The 18,202-nt window shown below is 42.9% G+C and overlaps 1 protein-coding gene across 2 annotated transcripts in view; it reads right to left on the bottom strand.

Moving 5' to 3' along the window:
- MDN1 (midasin AAA ATPase 1) overlaps positions 1-18,202 on the bottom strand; it is a 143,740-nt gene that overhangs the window by 11,901 nt on the left and 113,637 nt on the right. For both annotated transcript variants that reach the window (XM_070796075.1, XM_019967352.2), the window contains exons 78-91: positions 17,833-17,948; positions 16,475-16,930; positions 16,013-16,239; positions 14,924-15,079; positions 14,594-14,763; positions 13,739-13,900; positions 10,562-10,699; positions 7,926-8,067; positions 6,450-6,622; positions 5,764-5,916; positions 4,886-5,033; positions 2,125-2,450; positions 1,728-1,895; positions 432-533 (exon numbers count right to left, since the gene is read on the bottom strand). In XM_070796075.1, the coding sequence (XP_070652176.1) occupies positions 432-533; positions 1,728-1,895; positions 2,125-2,450; positions 4,886-5,033; positions 5,764-5,916; positions 6,450-6,622; positions 7,926-8,067; positions 10,562-10,699; positions 13,739-13,900; positions 14,594-14,763; positions 14,924-15,079; positions 16,013-16,239; positions 16,475-16,930; positions 17,833-17,948 (2,637 nt within the window). The remainder of the gene's footprint in view (positions 1-431; positions 534-1,727; positions 1,896-2,124; positions 2,451-4,885; positions 5,034-5,763; positions 5,917-6,449; positions 6,623-7,925; positions 8,068-10,561; positions 10,700-13,738; positions 13,901-14,593; positions 14,764-14,923; positions 15,080-16,012; positions 16,240-16,474; positions 16,931-17,832; positions 17,949-18,202) is intronic.

Here is an 18,202-nt window from a genome sequence, read left to right as displayed (position 1 = left end):
GAAAATAGGGAATTTGCCAGCATTACAGCAGTTGGAACTCATCACTTTTATTGCTGGGGCCCAGGTTTAATCCCTGGTCAGGGAACTAAGATCCCACACGCTACACGCTGCAGCTAAATAAAACAGGATCAGAATAGGATAGGACAGAACTGAACAGAATTAAAGAAACCAGACACAGAAGAGAATGGACAGTAGCTTGGCAACACCACCTGGTTCTTAGGCTCTAGAACAAGAGCATCACGGGATCAGGATATGCGTTTGTCTGTCCCCACCAAGAAAAAGGGAAGAAGCCCGGTAGTCCTGGTCTGCTAACCAAGGATGCCATCATGGTGGGACAGCAAAGGCTGGGAATTTTTTTTTTTAACCAGTGTATCTGGAGCATTATCTTACACGCAGCCTTCACCTAAGTTTAGCTGAAGAGCGATAGAGACCTGTGTGTTCTTCCTGGTGTGTTTCTGGGAGGCCATCCGCGCCATGAAGCTTGATTCGTGGCCTTCTGCCTGGTTTGCATCCGCAGCTCCACTGCCGTGTTCCTGTGAAATCCAAGCCACAGAAAGTGAGGGGCAGGAAGCGGAATAAGCACTTGGTTACAGACTGTGCTGCGTACAATTCCCCTCAGTCACGTGCAGTCAGCCCTCTGAATCTGCGGACACGGAGGGCCCACTGCAATACACCAGTTTACATAAGGGACTTGAGCGGCCATGGATTTGGGTATCTGTGGGGGTCTTGGAATCAATCCCTGTTGGAGCCCAGGGGATGACTGTGACCACACCTGCCTGTCTGCTCTGGAGCTCACCCGTCACTAACGTCTGGCCTGTGGGCAGAAACAGAAGCACCTAGACCTGTCTGGTACCCTCCTGGGGGACTTTGTTGTCTACAGGAGGTAATGGCTCACTCTGAAAGCAGGACAGACCTCGATCAGAAATGAAGCTTCGTCATCAACTAGCTGGGTACCCTTGAGACCGTCATTTAACTTTACGGGGGCTTATTTAACTCAGATACAAAATGGAGAACATAGAAAGAACAATACCATTTATTTTATAGGGCCACTGTGAAGATCTACCAGAGTAATGAAATGCTCAGCACCTCATGAACGGGTGCTGAGAAAATGGGTTAGAAGGGTAAGAGAGAGAAAAAAAAAAAGAAGGGTAAGAGAGGTATAAACAGTTGTAATTACTGCTGAGAAAATGGGGGTTCAGAGACCAAGGGAGTCGTCCAGAGACGCCACTGAGCAGCAGGCCCCCTGACTTCCAAGGCTCCCTCCAGACTACCAACGCCCCAACTGCCGCTACAAAAGACACATCACCCCACATCAAGGAATGAAGAAGTGTTTTGCTTTTCAAATTAAAATCTTTAGCAGCCTGGTGAACAGTAAGGAAAAAGGATGCACTGTTAGACCCATATCACTGCATGAAACCTCAAGTCAACCCTTCTTTGCTTAGGAGCTTCGAAAACAGAATTTGAACCTGATTCTCCCACAGAGGACTACACTCTAGTAATTTTTTCTCATTAAGCACATCACTTAAATACAGTGTGTAAAAATATTCTGGGGTTTGTTCCATATAAATATAGGTGTATGACCATTTTCTTAAAGAATGGGAGCTGGAGTTTTAGATGTCAACAACAAAAAAACATTACACAGCAATCACTGCTGCTGAACAGAACGTGGTTTCACACAGGAAGAGGAGGCCCTCCCAAGAGGCGGCTGGTGGAGACGAGGCCCTCACCTCCCTGCCCTGCTCCTTCTCGGGTGCGGCCCCAGCCAGCTCCACAGCCTGCTCGCTCTGCACGCTCTCCAAGCCCGTCTGCCCACAGGACTCGTGCTCTTTCCTCTCCGTGGGCTCTGGCACCGGCTCCTCCATGTCAGAGCTCTCCCCTTCTTCTTTTTCCTGCGTCTGCAAGGAAATCAAATAGCATTAAATGCTCTGAGGGGAGAAGATGAAGTGAGGGCCCCTCTCCTCACTGAGAGGAGCCTACAGGGAGGGGATCAGCCACAAACCAAAAACTGCTTGGCGCTGTCACCTGCTCATGGGAAAGCATCCTAAGACAGAGTCTAGTGAGAAGATGGTACTCTTCTCATCATTATCACTTTGAATAGAGGACAAGGCAGATCCGCCGTGATACCTGAGGCTGGAGACCTTGGTCAAGAGGTGTGTCCTTTTCTGGGCTTTCCTCACTGGTGTCTTTGTCCTTGTCCTCCGAGGACAGCGGAGCCTCCTCTGTGTCCTCTTCAGGGTGCTCGGCAGCATCCTGGTCTCCGTCGTCAGCTCCGGTATCCATCTCTTCCTCGCCCTCCTCCCCCTTGTCATCTTCACTGTGGCCTCCCTCAGGCTGGGGTTGAGCCTGACCTTCATCCTGATCAGCCTCAGTCTCTTCATTTATGTCCTCAGCTTCATGACCTGCTTCTTCAGTATCCTTTGGTTGTTCTTTAATTTCCAAAGGATTCTCTTCTGGACAGATTAAACAAAAGAAAGAATGCAGAATTTAAAAACTAAACAATATGATTTTTTACGATGAGATATAGTTACACAAGCATCTTTTTATTATTCTCAAACCAGAAGTTGGCAAACTATGGTCCGTGGCCCAAATCTGGCCATCTACATATTTCTGTGAGTAGTTACAGCGGAACACCGCTGCATCCAATTGTTCACCAATGTGAACAATATACTCCATCCGTTTTGTATTACCTATGGCTGACTTCACACTACAAGAGCAGAATTGAGGATCTGTGACTCTGTTGCAGCTTATGACTGGCAAAGACTGATGTGTTTATTATCTGACCAACCCTTCACAGAAGAATTTAGCTACATCTGCTCTTCACTATACTTATATATTGCATACAACTGTTTGGATATCCATTAAAAATCCAAAAAGCCACCACCACAACAGGAATATTTTAGAACAGACAGGAAATGCTAGTCTAATTTTCAGTTATCATTAGGAATAACTAATGGACATCATTCCTTACCATACACAGAAAATACAACATATATTCAAATGGGAACAATCCTGTTTGAACAAGTTTTGTTTAAAAGAGCTTTTCTGTAATTTGGATACTTCAGAAATCAATTACTTTGTTAGTAGATAATTCCTTAAAATAATTTATTCTTCAGACTCAGAAAAACTAGTGGTTATCACTGTGTGGAGGGGAGGGGTAACACAGGAGCAGGAGGTGTTAGGTACAGACTGGTGATGTAAGATAGGCTCAAGGATGTATTATACAACACAGGGAACATAGCCAGTATTTTGCAGTAACTGTAAATGGAAAAGAACTGTATAAAGATAACTTGTTCACAATAATTGCTTCTTAGTTTATATACATAGTAGCTTAAAATGAGCCTGGATATTTTTCTAGGGCAAAATAGCTTATTCAATTCTCAGTGAACTTTAATTTTATGCTTGCTTGACTGTTGAATTTAAGGTTGAAATAAGCTTCCAGTATTATAAGGTAATGAAAAGTGCCTTAGAAGCAACAGCTTATACTATGCTTAAAAAGGAGAACTAGAGATTCACTGGGTGAAGAATGTTCTAAGCACAGGTTATCAAATACCTTAAATGTGAAAAAGGCATTTTACGTTTATGAGAGCCATATACTCACCTCCTGGATTTAAGAGATGTTAATATTTTGCCAACAAGTGTATCATATCTGTCACTTGTATTTAAGGAATAAAATAGTTCTGGACACAACTGTCAGGGTTCTGGATGCCTCTGTTCTTCCTCCTTCCTCAGAGCTCATAACCTGAAGTTACCGTAAATTATTTCTGTGTTGATGCATCCATAAACAATATATAGTACTATTTCTTTCAGCAAATTTTCACATAAATAGTACCTCTCATTTATTCTTTTGTAATTTGCTCTTTTTGTTCTAATATGGTGTTTTAAATAGCTTTCTAAATATGTAACTGCCTCACTAAGAAGCTGAGTGAGGCTGTTGCTACCTTCCTGTCTGGTGACCCATCATGACAGGGTCTCCGTCACAGCAGCATCACCTACACCACCTCCTGACACCAGGAAGCACTCCCCAAGGGAGTCACACTCAGAGGGAACAGTGGGGGACAGACGCACTGGGTTCCTGTTGTGCCAAGTGAGTTCTCTTGGGATTATTCAATTTCACTTCCCATTATGATTTCATATTTCAGCCTAAACACACAATATAAGCACAACAATCAATAACTTTCCTAGGAGGCAATTCCCTGGCAGTCCAGTGGTTAGGACTTGGCGCTTTCACTGCAGCTGCCCAGGTTCAATTCCTGGCCAGGGAACTAAGATCAGCAAGCTGCATGGTACAGTCAAAAATAATTAATTAAAACAAACAAAACTTTCACCAGAAAGCTAGTAACCGGGCTCTGCAACAGGCCTGACTCTACCTGGACTGCACAGTGTTTATACCAGTCCATGAGAGAGGGCCCAGTTCACTGCAGCTGCCCAGGTTCAATTCCTAGCCAGGGAACTAAGATCAGCAAGCTGCATGGTACAGTCAAAAATAATTAATTAAAAACAAACAAAACTTTCACCAGAAAGCTAGTAACCGGGCTCTGCAAGAGGCCTGACTCTACCTGGACTGCACAGTGTTTATACCAGTCCACGAGAGGGGCCCACGGTGAACCAGGAAGGAGGTAGAACCGCGTGTGACAGCACCATCTGGACACAGAGGCAGAGAAATACGGGACGGGAGATGACTGGAGTGACGAAGACCTGCCGGCTACAGGCTTCAGGTCTACTTGGAGGAGAAACGCAACAAAGAAAAAGCAAGTGATCTTATCAAGCTGGAATTACACTGATCAGACATGATAATGAGCTGGCCATGACGCTGGCCTGAAAAGGAATCGGTTATTGCTCATTTGCAGTGACTTTCAACAGGCCCTTTATGTTTTAAAAGACACACCTTCTCCATCTTCATGGTCAGTGTCCCCATCACCATCCTTGTCTTCACTGTCTAAGTTCAAGTCATCTGGAAGGTCCAAGGCCTCAGGTTCGGGCAGCTTTTCCTCGTTGCCATGGTAAGGATCCACCTCGTTCTCATCATATTCCCTCTTTGGGCAACAGAGATCAGGAAAAATAAAAGTAAACTTTTAAAAAGAACAACATTCACACATAACTAGCTCTAAACTCAGCTGACTCTTGAACAACACAGGTTTGAATGGTACAGGTCCACTTATTCAGACCACTTATGTGGATTTTTTTCAATAAATATGTGCTATGGTACCACAGAGACTTGTGGCTGTTAAGGACCTGAGGCTGCAGAGTCCATGGGTGCAGAGGGCCAACTATAAAGTTACACACAGATTTCCAGCCTTGCAGGTGGTCAGTGTCCCCAAGGGTCAACTGTCCTTATGCTGAGAGAATACAATGTCGCTGGTCTAAAATTACCAGCACACATTAGAATTTTACCAATATTTTTACAGTTTTCTTGTTGGAATGTCATGTTTCACTTTTTGTGCACATTCTCCATAGATAGGAGGTGCTGTGTTACCTATTTCAAAGAGGACATGGAAGTTTATGGAAGAAATATACAAAAGGACTGTGGGTTTTAGTTTCTGAACTATACCAGGAGTCCCAACAGAACAAAGCTCATCTCATCGGTAACCAGTGGTTAGATATTTTATGTTCAGTTAAGAGGCTCTATGACACATTCCTTTATGAGGCAGTGGGAAAACAAATGATAAGTAGGAAAAAATACGTCCTGAGACACCCTGGGAGCTGTGCATTGCAGTGGCCTTGGCCTTGAGTGAGAAGAGCAGGTGGGTTTTGAATCCTCATTACCTCATCTATTTGTTCATTAATTTTGTCTTGGCCTCGTCCATCATCATCAGCTTCTGCTTCTTCCTTTTCCTCCTTCTTATCTTGCCGGGTTTTCTCTCTGTTTGACTTGCCAGCATCTAAGTTGTCATCTTTAGCTACAAGCTCAGAATCTTCCTAAATATCAGAGGAAGAAAAAACACATCATCATCACTCTCAATCTAAAACACTGCTTTCACTTTACTGTCTAACGCGGCTCCCAGACATGTGCTGGGCCAATCCCATGGAACCATCCAGCTGACGGGGCACACCTATCATCCTGGAGGGAACAGGCAGGACAGCCCAGGTGGCAGCAGTGACAGCAGGGCAGGGAGGGGTGTCTGAGCTGTGGGATGCATCACACCCAGCCCTGGGGTCCCCTAAGCTCAGGGCTGGGCAAGTGTGGTGACCACTGGCAGAATGAGATATAGCATCTACAACGAGTGCTCTAATTTCCCTCCTCCGTAACACAAGGGATGCCTCAGGTCAGGCTACTCTTTGAGCCCTGAATATAATAAAAAATCTAGACAGCAGGAAAAAAACAGAAAAATAGAGACGGAAGAAAAACCAAGACATAAAAGAAAGAGCAATGAATGACAGGGAGCGGTAGTGGGTAGGATGACTGCCCCTCTCATCGTGGGGACAAAGTGATGGGGGAATCTTCTTCTTACCTCGTCCATTCCTGGTCCTGTTTCTTCAGTCTTACTGTCTTCCTCCTCATCTTCTTCATCGTCATCATCACCCCAAAGCCGCTCATCTAGTTTGTCAGCTTCCTCACCATTCAGATCGCCCATCTGTTTATCTAGGTCTCCAGTCTCACTATCTGATTTTTCATCATCCTCTTCTGAAAGGGAAGGCACTCAGCTCAGTTCGGCAGATCCCCAGACTAATCTGTTCCTGTGTGTGTGGGAGAGGCAGGGACCCGGCCAGGATCCTACTTGGGATGTGCTGCAATTCTACAGAACGCCCTACAGGCAGATGCTTTTAGGTGTCCTGAAGCACTCCTACTGTGTCTGCAGACTAGAAGAAAGGAGGTCTGGGATGTGTGATGGTAAAGGACTGTAAGGAGGGTGGTAGAACAGCTGTCAGGATGTCTCATTCTGGTGCTGGGAGAGTTCATTATGGGTCCCAGCAACCTCACTGGGTTTTGGTTTCTTACCTGGGAAATGATCAAGGGTGGTCTACAATACCTCCAAGGTTCTTCCCCATCTCCAACCTGTTCTCTGCCAATGATTCTAACATCTCAAATCATGTGTCTCGATCAATTAACCACAATTTTCTATCCTTGCTCAAATAACCAGACTTTTCTTTCCTTTGTCTTTGATCAAGGTCTGCTTTGACAAAGGTTATACTCTTACACTTACTTAGGCATGCATACCTTCTTCTACTCTGAGGTTAGCTATCATTTCTGTAAGGTATTCACTTAAAATAACACACTGTATTTCAAATTAAGCTTTGGATAGAAATTTAGGGCAACAGTTGAATTATGGTAATAACATGACAGATGATAATGTGCTGTAAGAAATTATTATTAAAAAAAAAAGAAATCATTATCAAGTAATTTTCAATGACATGTAATACTCATAAGTTAAATGAAAAAAGCAGACTGTAGAAACATTCATGGTCTCTGTGTGTGTGTGTGAATATATATGCAATAAATGGAAATACTCCAAAATTAAGTGATCTGGGTGACAGGTACAATGGTATTGATTTGGTTTCTGCATTTTTATTCCAAATCATCTACAACAAATGTCTACTGATTTTGCAATTAGAAAAAAATACATATATATTAAAAAAAAAAAAAAGCCTCTCTAGAACAATTCAACGTGAGCTGCAAGCCAAGCTCGGTGAGGGTGCATCTCCTCGCTCTCCCTAGAGGACACCACAGGTCACTCATCTGGCACATGGAGCAGCCGGAACATCAGAGGCAGTGTCTCAGTGTACTCAGAGCAGAATCTCCACAAGGAACTAGAGACTCCTGACACACTCGCATACGTACAGCATATGCTGATGCTTCCACTGCAGTCATGCAGAGTAACCAACTTGCTCCAAGAGTATATACTAGGCTACTTATTGGGAACATGTGGTTTCCTGGAGAAAATAGCCACTTTTCAAAAGCAAGAATGAAATGGCAGATAATCTCAAACCTTGTTCTTCCAGTTCCCCATCATGCATTTTCCCATCAAAGTCTTCTGACATCTCAATGGCATTATCCTCGCCCTTAATGTCTGATTTTGAGTCAGGATCTTCTTTATCCTTTTCTTGACCCTTCTGAAATGTATCTTCTGCCTAAATAAAAAAGCATTAAATAACATAAATGAACATACTGTTACTAATGTTTATTCAGCTCTAAATAGAATATAAATATATAAGTGCCAAGGTCAATGGTATAAAATTTTCTCTGGGGAGAGAAAAAAGAACCAACAGAGAAAAGGCACATGATTTGTGACTTGCTTTAATATTTCTGTTAACTAATTTCTAGTTATTTTGCATTCGTTGTTAGAGAATATAGATTTTTATTGAGGTTTCTTTCATGTGAACTTTTTAAAAAATCCAGACATATTTAAAAAGTTTATGTATTCTGTATGTAGGATAAAAAAAAATTTCACTTACTATACTGCATATAAATTTAGTATCTATCTGGTCACTTTGATCTCTCATAGGCATTACCCAACTGTGATGTAGATTTCCCCCTCTACTACTTTCTTTTTTATCTTTTTATTTGAAGTACAGTTGATTTACAATGTTATGTTAGGTTCAGATGTATTGCAAAGTGATTCAGATACATTCACACTTCCTCAGATCATTTTCTATTATAAGTTATTACAAGGTATTAAATACAGTTACCTGTGTTATACAGTAGGTCCTTGCTGCTTCTCTGTTTTATATATAGTAGTGTGTATCTGTTAATCCCAAACTCTTAATTTATCCCTCCCCCAGTAAATGCAATTTTCTTCACTTTTCCTTAGACTACATATTCCTACACAATCTATATTATATCTTGGGGAAAAGATTCAGATTGCTATCTCTTCCATTATGGTTGAATTTTAAAAGTCCTTTTTAAGATACAAAAGTAATACAATCTCATATAAAAATTTCTAAGCCAAACAGAAAGAGTATGTTTCCCTGGCACCCCCATCCTCCAAAATTACCAAAGAAATTACCACTAGTGATGTTCCAGCACATCATTTTATCTATAAGTACATCAACAGACACTTAGAAATATAATATATACAGTATGTATCAATACCTGCCTCCAGCATTTTTTTAAACAAGAAAGGGATCATTCTTTACAAACTGTTGTGCAATCTGTTTTTTCAAAGTTAAAAAAATATGTCCTAGATATATTTCCATGTTGATACTTAAAAACTTATCTCATTATGTTTATTTATAGTATTGCTCTGCATAAATAGTATCATTTAAAAATAATTCCTTCCTGATGAATATATGGATTCTTTCACAATTTTCACCAGTGTAAATAATGCTGTAATAAACATTTTAATATAAATACACTCCCTTGTACACATATTTATCTTGGGGTCTTATGAGATTTCTGTGAGAAAACATGGAATTCCTAGATCAAAGAACACAAAGAGTTTAAAATTTATTAGACACTGCCAAATTCTTCTGAAAGTTTTTTTATCCCACTTAATAATGTTTTTTTGCAGTGGATTTGTACTTTTCTATTAGGTTTCTTTTATTTTTTTCCTCATTAACAAAGTACTGGGTGCTAATGCTAATTAAGTTAAATTTGAGAAATACAGAAAGGCCAATACACACACACAGACACAGACACACACACTGTACATTAGAGCTCAACCACATAAATGCGAGCATTATTCTTTTGGTTTCTTTATATCTTTCCAATTTTCCCTTCAAAGGAAGAGAGGAAGTCTGGATCGGTTTGTTCCTCTATTTTTAATAGGTATGACCATACCTTAAATAGAAATTTGTGGACTAATTTACATTTAGAATAGAGATGATAAAATGAAATTCCACTACTTGTTCTTTCTTCAAGTCACAGTTAATTAATCTAATGACTAAATGACAAAAAGAATATTTAAAAAAAAATCCAAATCAGATTGAATTTTAAAAAGTAATACACGAATCTTAGTCCAAAGCATCTAAACATTTCAAAAGCATTCTTGATTCCAACTAAAAAAGGATATAGATATTTAAAATCTGAACATGTCAAAGACATACAACAATAAAACCTATTAATAACAAACACTGGCACTATTGTTTAATGTAGTCATTACTTAAAATAGCCAAACTCTTGGTCCTTAAATGAACTACTACCAAAAGTGTTCTCTAGAAAATCAGCAAAAATGTTCCCATTTAAAATAAAAAATTTTAAAACTATTTCCTTCCCAAATTGTAGGTACAACCAATGACTGAGCTACAAAATATCCTTTCTATTCCCTGGAGAAGGAAATGGCAACCCACTCCAGTATTCTTGCCTGGAAAAGTCCATGGACAGAGGAGCCTGGCAGGCTGCAGTCCATGGGGTTACATGACTGAGCATGTGTGCATGAGGGTGGAGGGTCATGGGTTGGTAGCAATAACCTGGTAGAACTAAAAAAAAAAAAAAAATATCCTTTCTATTGTCTTCAAGCTTTTAATTTATAGCCACTCCCTAAACTCCAGTATTCTTAAGGTACCTAAATCAGTCTGAAAACCATTAACCTAATAGCAAAAACATTTATATGTGTAATTTAAATACTGGAAAAGGAGTGTATGCTTCTGCATCCAATTTACATATTTCATGGCCATGAAAACATACCTGTTCTTCATTTTCTATCTGATCACTCACATCCTTCATGCCCTCGCCTTCTCCAATCCCTCCTCCCTCGTAGTCATGGAATTCAGTCGCCCCTTCTCCCGCTGAATCTTCCATAAACTCTTTGGGCAGGCAAAATCCCTTGAAAATAAAGAGTGAACGTTACATACAAATGCAATAAAGAAGTGATTCCCCGTTCAGCTACAGGAAAAAATACCCTACATAAATGATAAATTCTTATCAAGCTCAGTATTTTATATCTGGTGGAAGGACAGGAGACTTTTTGACATTCTTTTCTTCTTTGGTGCTAAGTTATTATGCCGTTTCAAAGCTTGACGTCAGATTTAATATACGAGGTTTTGACTGTGAAAGCCTCTGGTATGTAGTAATCTGTCATTCTGCTAATAGAAAAATTTGAATGAGGTATATACTAGGATGGTGTTTAAGGAGCAAATCACCAGGGGTGGGGAGGGAGAGTAAACCCTCTCGGTGTCTAAATCCCAAAAGGGTTTTGTCCTTCTTTATCTACTTCCCAAATTAGTAAGCCAGAGAGGAAAGAGAGAAGACATGTACCCTTGAGGTACAGCAACTTGAAAGCAGATGCTGTAAGTGAGAGATTTCATTTTCTTTCATTAAGGAAAATTTTCTGTGATGTTCCTCAAATCAAGTCACAGTGCGTGCGTGTGTGTGTGGCTAAGTTGCTTCAGTCCTGTCTGACTCTTTGCAGTCTGATTCTTTGCAATCCTAAGGACCACAGCCCACCAGGCTCCTCTGTCCATGGGATTCTCCAGGCACGAATACTGGAGTAGGTTGCTATGCCCTCCTCCAGGGGATTTTCCCAACCCAGGGATCGAACCTGAGTCTCTTACATCTACCTGCACTGGCAGGCAGGTTCTTTACCACTAGCATTTTTAAGAACCGCTAGTTCTTTACCGCTGGGAAGTAATTATAACGCCAAAAAAATTTTAAAAAAGCACCCCCGCCCTTGAGGTAACCTGACACTCTCAGCCTGGGCTGTCTGCTGCCAAGGCACTTGGCAACCCTATGGCATGGTCTAGAGATATAGCAACACTTGTGAAGAGTTAACAAAACTCTATTTCATGTCAGAAGGTAGCCTAAAAATAAGTATCAAATACTAGTGTGTGGGATGAAATTGACTAGAAAAAGAAATAGAAGAAAATAATGGCTCTCAATCAGAAATTCTACCAGAGAAAAGTATAAGCTATCAAGATATTTGTCAATCTGAGGATGAGAATGTCCTATGAATAAGCTGACAACAAGACCAAGATCCAAGAGCAACAAACACTGACTGTGACTGAATTACACAGAAACAGCTTTCTATGGATTAAGTGCTTTACTCACAACCTAGATCTATTATCTTAGCACTGTATCTAATCTATTTTCAAGTTCTCTCAGCACTCCTCAGAGAGAACAGGAATACAGTACAGAGACTTAAAAAATTAAGGGAAAGGCAAACTCACTTTCAGGACATGTATTCTTAGAAAGGTGACTGAAAAATACATTTTTGTTAAAATAGTGAGGTAAATGGCTACGTACTCCAGTATTCTTGCCTGGAGAATCCTATGGAGAGAGGAGCCTGGTGGGCTAGTCCATGGGATCACACAGCATCAGACAAAACTGAGCACCTAACACTTTCTCACACTATTTTAAAGAAATATGTTTAGACGCATGCAGAGTAAGTCATAAAAGGAGGGAGATTCAGATGTCCTTCCGCAGGGCACATTACTGCTGCAGCTGAGACAGACGCTAAGCTCGAAGCACTCTGCTTTTATCAGAACCACTGCTACCCTCACAACCCCGTCCGTAAACACACACAGGTCTGACAGGCCAGTCATTCTAGAACCTGTCAGACAACAGCAATGGTCAAGTGGACAATCATAGCCAACCCAAGTCTCGGGGCACCCTCAGCATACTGTCCTGCCTGTCTTCTGCATGCAGTGTTCCCTCCAGAAGTGATGGGATGTGAGACTGGCTCAGTGCCCATCAGAGAGAGGGGGCAGATCTCAATAAAGGTACACACTTATCCTCTAGACACAAGGGCTTGCCTCCCCATTTTTTTTTTTTAATCCCTTTGTAGTATTTTAGATACTCAAAACTAAGAACTTGTGACTGTTTACAAGAAGCCTAAACCTCACCTTCAGTTTGTAAATTCCTATCTTCTTTAAGTGCATCTCACCTGTACCATATTTAGATTCAGGAAAGATCTTAAAAATATTAGGGATATTAAAAGAAAAAAAAAAAACACAACTATATACTTAGTTGAAGGTGGTTCTCACAAAAATGCAAGTCTCATTTTACACATAAGGAAACTGAGGCTAAGTGACTCACTCACTCTGAATCTTGGAACCAGATACCCCTGTGACTGGCCTTACCATGCCATGCTGAGTCTGTTAGATCTGTCTGCTGCTCCTGAATTCCAAGGGTAGGGTCTACAGTCTCTACAGTATCGATGCTTTTCACAGTACTGGGATCATGGCTGAATGAAGGAATGACTTCCCTATTAAAGATGCCCACCTCGCTTAACCTTAAGAACCCCATTACCATTTCATGAATAAATATAAATGACTTACAACTTAATAGCATTAAAGTGAAGTTGCTCAGTTGTTGACTCTTTGCAACCCTATGGACTGTAGCCTGCCAGGCTCCTCTGTCCATGGGATTTTCCAGGCAAGAATACTGGAGTGGGTTGCCATTTTCTTCTCTAGGGGATCTTCCTGACCCAGAGATCAAACTCAGATCTCCCACACTGCAGGCAGACTCTACCCTCTGAGCCACCAGGGCTTAATAGCATCAAGGATTCATTTACCCTACAGGTCTAGCTCAGAGTTATCAGAAGACTTCAAATTGGAGACAGAGAGAAAAGGGTATGAACAGAAAACAACAGCCTTTAGGCGGACTCTGTAGTCTAGGGAACTCCCCCTGTGAGGGACCTGATTTTACTAGAAACTGAAGTAGAGACCTGATTTTACTAGAAACTAAACCAAGACTTTAGTAGAAACAAGCTTAGTAAAAGGGGAATAAACAAAGCCATAAGAAATTCACAGGGAGGGCAAATCACCTCCTGCTATTTGTGAAGGTCCAGAATAAAAGCCCATCAAACCAAACACTGATGGGTATGGAATATTTGGGTACCTGCTGCTCCATGTAAACAGTCCTTACCTTCTGGGCAAGCTCTGTAAAGATCTGGGCAAGCACAGAGAGCAGCTTTGCAGTGCTACGGTGAGTCGCCAAAGACATGGTCAGGAAGAAGAGGACGAGGTCAGAGTACCTGGACAGCACGGGCACCAGGCGCACCAACAAGCAGCAGGACTGGGTGAAGAACTGGGGCAAAACAGATCGAAAGGCCTGCTCACACCAGGTTACTCTGGGTAACCAGGCATTTTAATTACACACAGGTACACCACGCGTGCTCACTGGGATTTCCTCCTCGTTCACACAAACTCTCACAACACTACACTTCAAATTCTTAGTGACTTAAGTCACTTGTTAACATTTAGTTAATAAGGTTGTTTAGCAAAAAGTATGTTTATAAACAAATTCTGCTGGGATTCAAAGTTTGCACTGGAAGCAATGCAACAGAATAACACGCAGGTTCTATAAAGTAAGTTGTTTCTCTGGACTTAGGGAGATGACAATGTCATCCTCTCCTGGCTTACTGAAGGGAAAGGGGGTTTGCATGATACGGCCAGTAATCCTTAGTTATGGTGGTAACATCCACCATTAACATCAAACACCCAGGAGTATGTGACTAGGATATGAAAGAATTCTAGGTACGTCAATCCTAGGTACTCTAGACTGCCATCATTTTTGCACTGACAATTGTAATCCTTAGCAAGCAAGTGCTAAGTTTTCCAAAGTCTGTCAGTGAGATCTACACGCACAAAGAGATCAAATTCTTAGTGATTCTGCCAAGGAGGCCTGCTTTGGGAACACTATGTGGAGTGAGGTGAAACCCCGTCTGCTTCTGCTCAGCCCACGTGGACAGTGAGAAGCTCGTAAGGATCCGCTGGTTACCGTGTGCTTGGCTGCTGTACCATCCTCGCCGGATGATTTCAGCCTCTCCACCAGCTCAGAGACAGCAGAAATGATTCTCTGCACATGCAACGTGCTCACGTCGGCCCAGAAGTCCTCCTCCAGGAGTTTTGTGAGGTGTCCTAACTGCAGGCTCTCGAAGCCTGCAGTCTCTTTCATTCACAGAAAAGAACAACATGGTGAGTAACAGAATAAACTCTCCTCCTCTCCATTCATCCAATAATTATTCCAACATTTATCCTGATATTTAAAACAGATCATCAAATGAAAAAATCAAGTAAGAAACTAGTATTTTCCTGGTTCTAGACATACCATCTTCTTCTTGGGGTCTTGCCTGGTCAGTGCTCTCCTCTGTTTTTTTACTGTTTCTTTCTGCTAAATTCTGAATGGCACAAAGGATGGCCCGGATGGCGGTTTCCGTTTGCTCTGAAAAATCCTCTACAAACCCTTCATCCAGCATTTGGTTTCCTAGTAAAATAACATGGTGCAGAACAAATTTTTAAAACTCAATCATTGGTTTCAGTGCCTCTGGAAATTACTAACAATCCTCATTTGTTATTTTAACAAACAGCCACCAGCTAAGCACCTGCTAAGGCTGAGTCACTGTCAAGCTGTGCTGGGTATAAAGAATGAGACACATCCCTGGCATAGATAAACCTACAAGGTCATTTCCTTGTATTAAAACAATTTTGCTGCAAGAATGCCAAAAATATGAAAACAGTTAAGATGGAGTGTATAAATACCAACTTAATCCAAATAGGAACTGCCAGCTTTCCAGCCGAAGAGAGAACTTTCTGGAATAGCCAGTGAGCCTCTCCCTACTCATGTGCTATAAAGTAAGTAATGTGATGGCAACCCAGAGGCAAGGTGCTCAAACAAAAGTTAAGAGCTATGTGCTTGGGCTTCCCGGGTGGCTCAGTGGTGAAGAGTCTGCCTGCCAATGCAGGAGACATGGGTTCAATCCCTGGTCCAGAAGATCCCACATGCTATGGAGCAACTAAGTCCGTGCTCCACAACTACTGAGCCTGTGCTCTAGAGCCTAGCCCCAGCTACTGAGCCCACGTGCCACAACTACTGAAGTCCACCTGCCCTAGAGCATGTGCTCCCATCAAGAGAAGTCACCACAGTGAGAAGCCCACACGTGGCAATGAAGAGCAGCGCCCACTCACTGCAACTAGAGAAAAGCCTGCGCAGATGGAAGACCCAACACAACCAAAGATAAATTATATATATATATATATATAAAAGAGCTATGGGCTCCAACCACACTTTCTAGCCTTAGAACCCTGAACAGATACATCTAGAACAAAACAATGTTTCTTTAGGACAATGTGGACTTAAATCTATAAGACAGCGTTCCTACACTGGGCTTTTACTCCCTTACTGAAAAGCAGTCCTCACCTTCTTGGTTGCCTGGGGTGAGCAGATGTGTCTTCCAGGTAGTGAAGTCATCTGTGGCTTTATTGATCTCTCTTCTTACATATTCCATGCTCTCAACTAAAGCCATTTGTGGGTCTGTTTGCTCACCCTCAACCCCTGGAAGAATGAACAAGGACTCTAGGCCTTGCAAATGAGCTGACACCTTGGATAGGCAACTCAGCCCAGAAGAGCAAACTTCAAAATCTTTCCTGCAACAACAAAAATGCCACAATGTTGAAAGCAAGGCGCTGCCACCCATCCACACCCACCGTTCCCTCCCTCCAACCACTAAAACTCAGGGTATCTAGAGACTTACAGCTGGACATACACCACAAAGCACTATGCAGGTCATTGGAAAACTGAGGACTGAAGCACAACCCTTTCCTTCCCTCACTAAACCGTGACCATGCGCCCACACAGAGGCAGAGCAGAGAGCACACTCACCAAGAATGAAAGAGAGCCTCGCAAGACTGCTGCCTAATTCTGTCGACATCAGCTTTCACAGTTTTAACGGTTTTCAGCATCTCTGTTAATCTCACAGTTGACTGTTGCCAACGTGGGTCCTGTTTCCGCATCAGGCAACCAGAGGGCAGCTGCGTTTCTGGAGCTGGGGACGGGAAGGTCAGGTCTGATGGGATTAGGTCCCGCGCTGCTGGGGAAAGCAGCCCCTGGAGGCGCTCCGGGTCTTCCAGGTAGGGGGCGTGTCCAGGAGCAGGCCCAACAGCCGGGCAGCACTGGAGGAGCCAGGAGAGCTGCTCTAGCAGGACTTGGGTCTGCATAGCCAGGTGCTGTAGCCTCTCTGTCCACTGCTGCACCCCATCCTGAGGAGGGAAGGCCACGGGGTAGACGGGCGGCCCTGTCAGCCTGCCGTCCATCTCTTGCACACAACTGAGGAGGTTCCTGCGCAGAGAAACAAACCCAGGGGAAAAACACATGGCACCTTCAACTGTGTCACCGAGCCATCTGTTAACAGTAAATTCACTGATTTCTGGATGAAGTATGGGCTCTTCCACATAATCAAGAAGAGATGCTCCCCCAGAGGAGTAAAAGGTCTGATCATATGCCTTCCAAAGTACTTAAACACAGCCTTTTGTGTTTAAACACAACCTTCAGAGTAGCAGAATGGGAACTCACTGCTTATCGTCTGCCACTGACAGGCCTCTCATACCTAACACAGTCACAGCAACACAGTGACTTCAGCCACTATTTTCTAAAATAAAAAATCTAGTAAATGTTGTATACTTTGCTATATAAACTCTTGTGAGCAGGGACAAAATAGCTGAAGTGACTACAGTCTAGAATATGATCTCTCAGCCAAGGATCCACTCAGCAGGTGATGACAGGCTTCCTAGCCGTCATCTTTTTAAATATTTATTTCCATTGGGGAGCATCTGTGTATAGTTCAGCAAACTGCAACTCTGTGATCCAAAAAGCCTAACAAACTCAAGTCGATTTACATCTGATCTGTGCCAAGACTGGGATGCCCCAATGCCGTGAATGCAACTCTGTCCCTCAGCCCACATGGACTGCCAACCACGAACTCCCTCACTCCAGACGAGGTGTGGTTTAGCTGTGACCATTTTTCCCGTCTGACTCCGCCTTCAACTCATCCCCCGGAGGTGCTGCCAACACCAGGGGGCAGAAGTGTTACCATCAAAAGTAAGGGGCCGAGCCAAGGCAACCCCATCTGCCTCTTTGGGCCTCAGACCTCACATTACAACTGGGAGCAGCTCATGCAGCAACTGTGAGCCGCACACAATTCTCCCTGATTCATTCCGAGAAACGCGGCCAGTCAGCAATACCTGAGGAGGATCCACTGCTCAGTCAGCACAGTCAGGGAGCGCCGCTGTCGGATGAGCACCTTCATCAGATGCGCCGAGAACCCTTTACACCGCTCCACGTGGCCCGCGCCCACCTCCTGGCAGGGAGAGAGGAGAGTGTGCTGAGGGGCAGCATGGTGCAGACGCCACTGTTCCTGCACTCCTGGAGGAGCCCTGTAGGGGGCAAGCTGGGTGTGCTGCCCTCTAGAGGCCACACATCCGTCCACCTCTGGGAGCAGGGCTTCTCCAAGTATGCTTCCACAGACCACGGATGTTCCATGAGCAGGAACTAGTTTAACACCAAAACTGGGTATCAGTGATGTTTTCTCAATTTACCAGGGGGTGGGGGGAG

The sequence above is a fragment of the Bos indicus genome, chromosome 9, assembly GCF_029378745.1.
Source record: "Bos indicus isolate NIAB-ARS_2022 breed Sahiwal x Tharparkar chromosome 9, NIAB-ARS_B.indTharparkar_mat_pri_1.0, whole genome shotgun sequence".
NCBI lineage: Eukaryota > Metazoa > Chordata > Mammalia > Artiodactyla > Bovidae > Bos > Bos indicus.
Note: the sequence above shows the minus strand (reverse complement) of the source record. Positions and strands in the feature narration are given on the sequence as shown.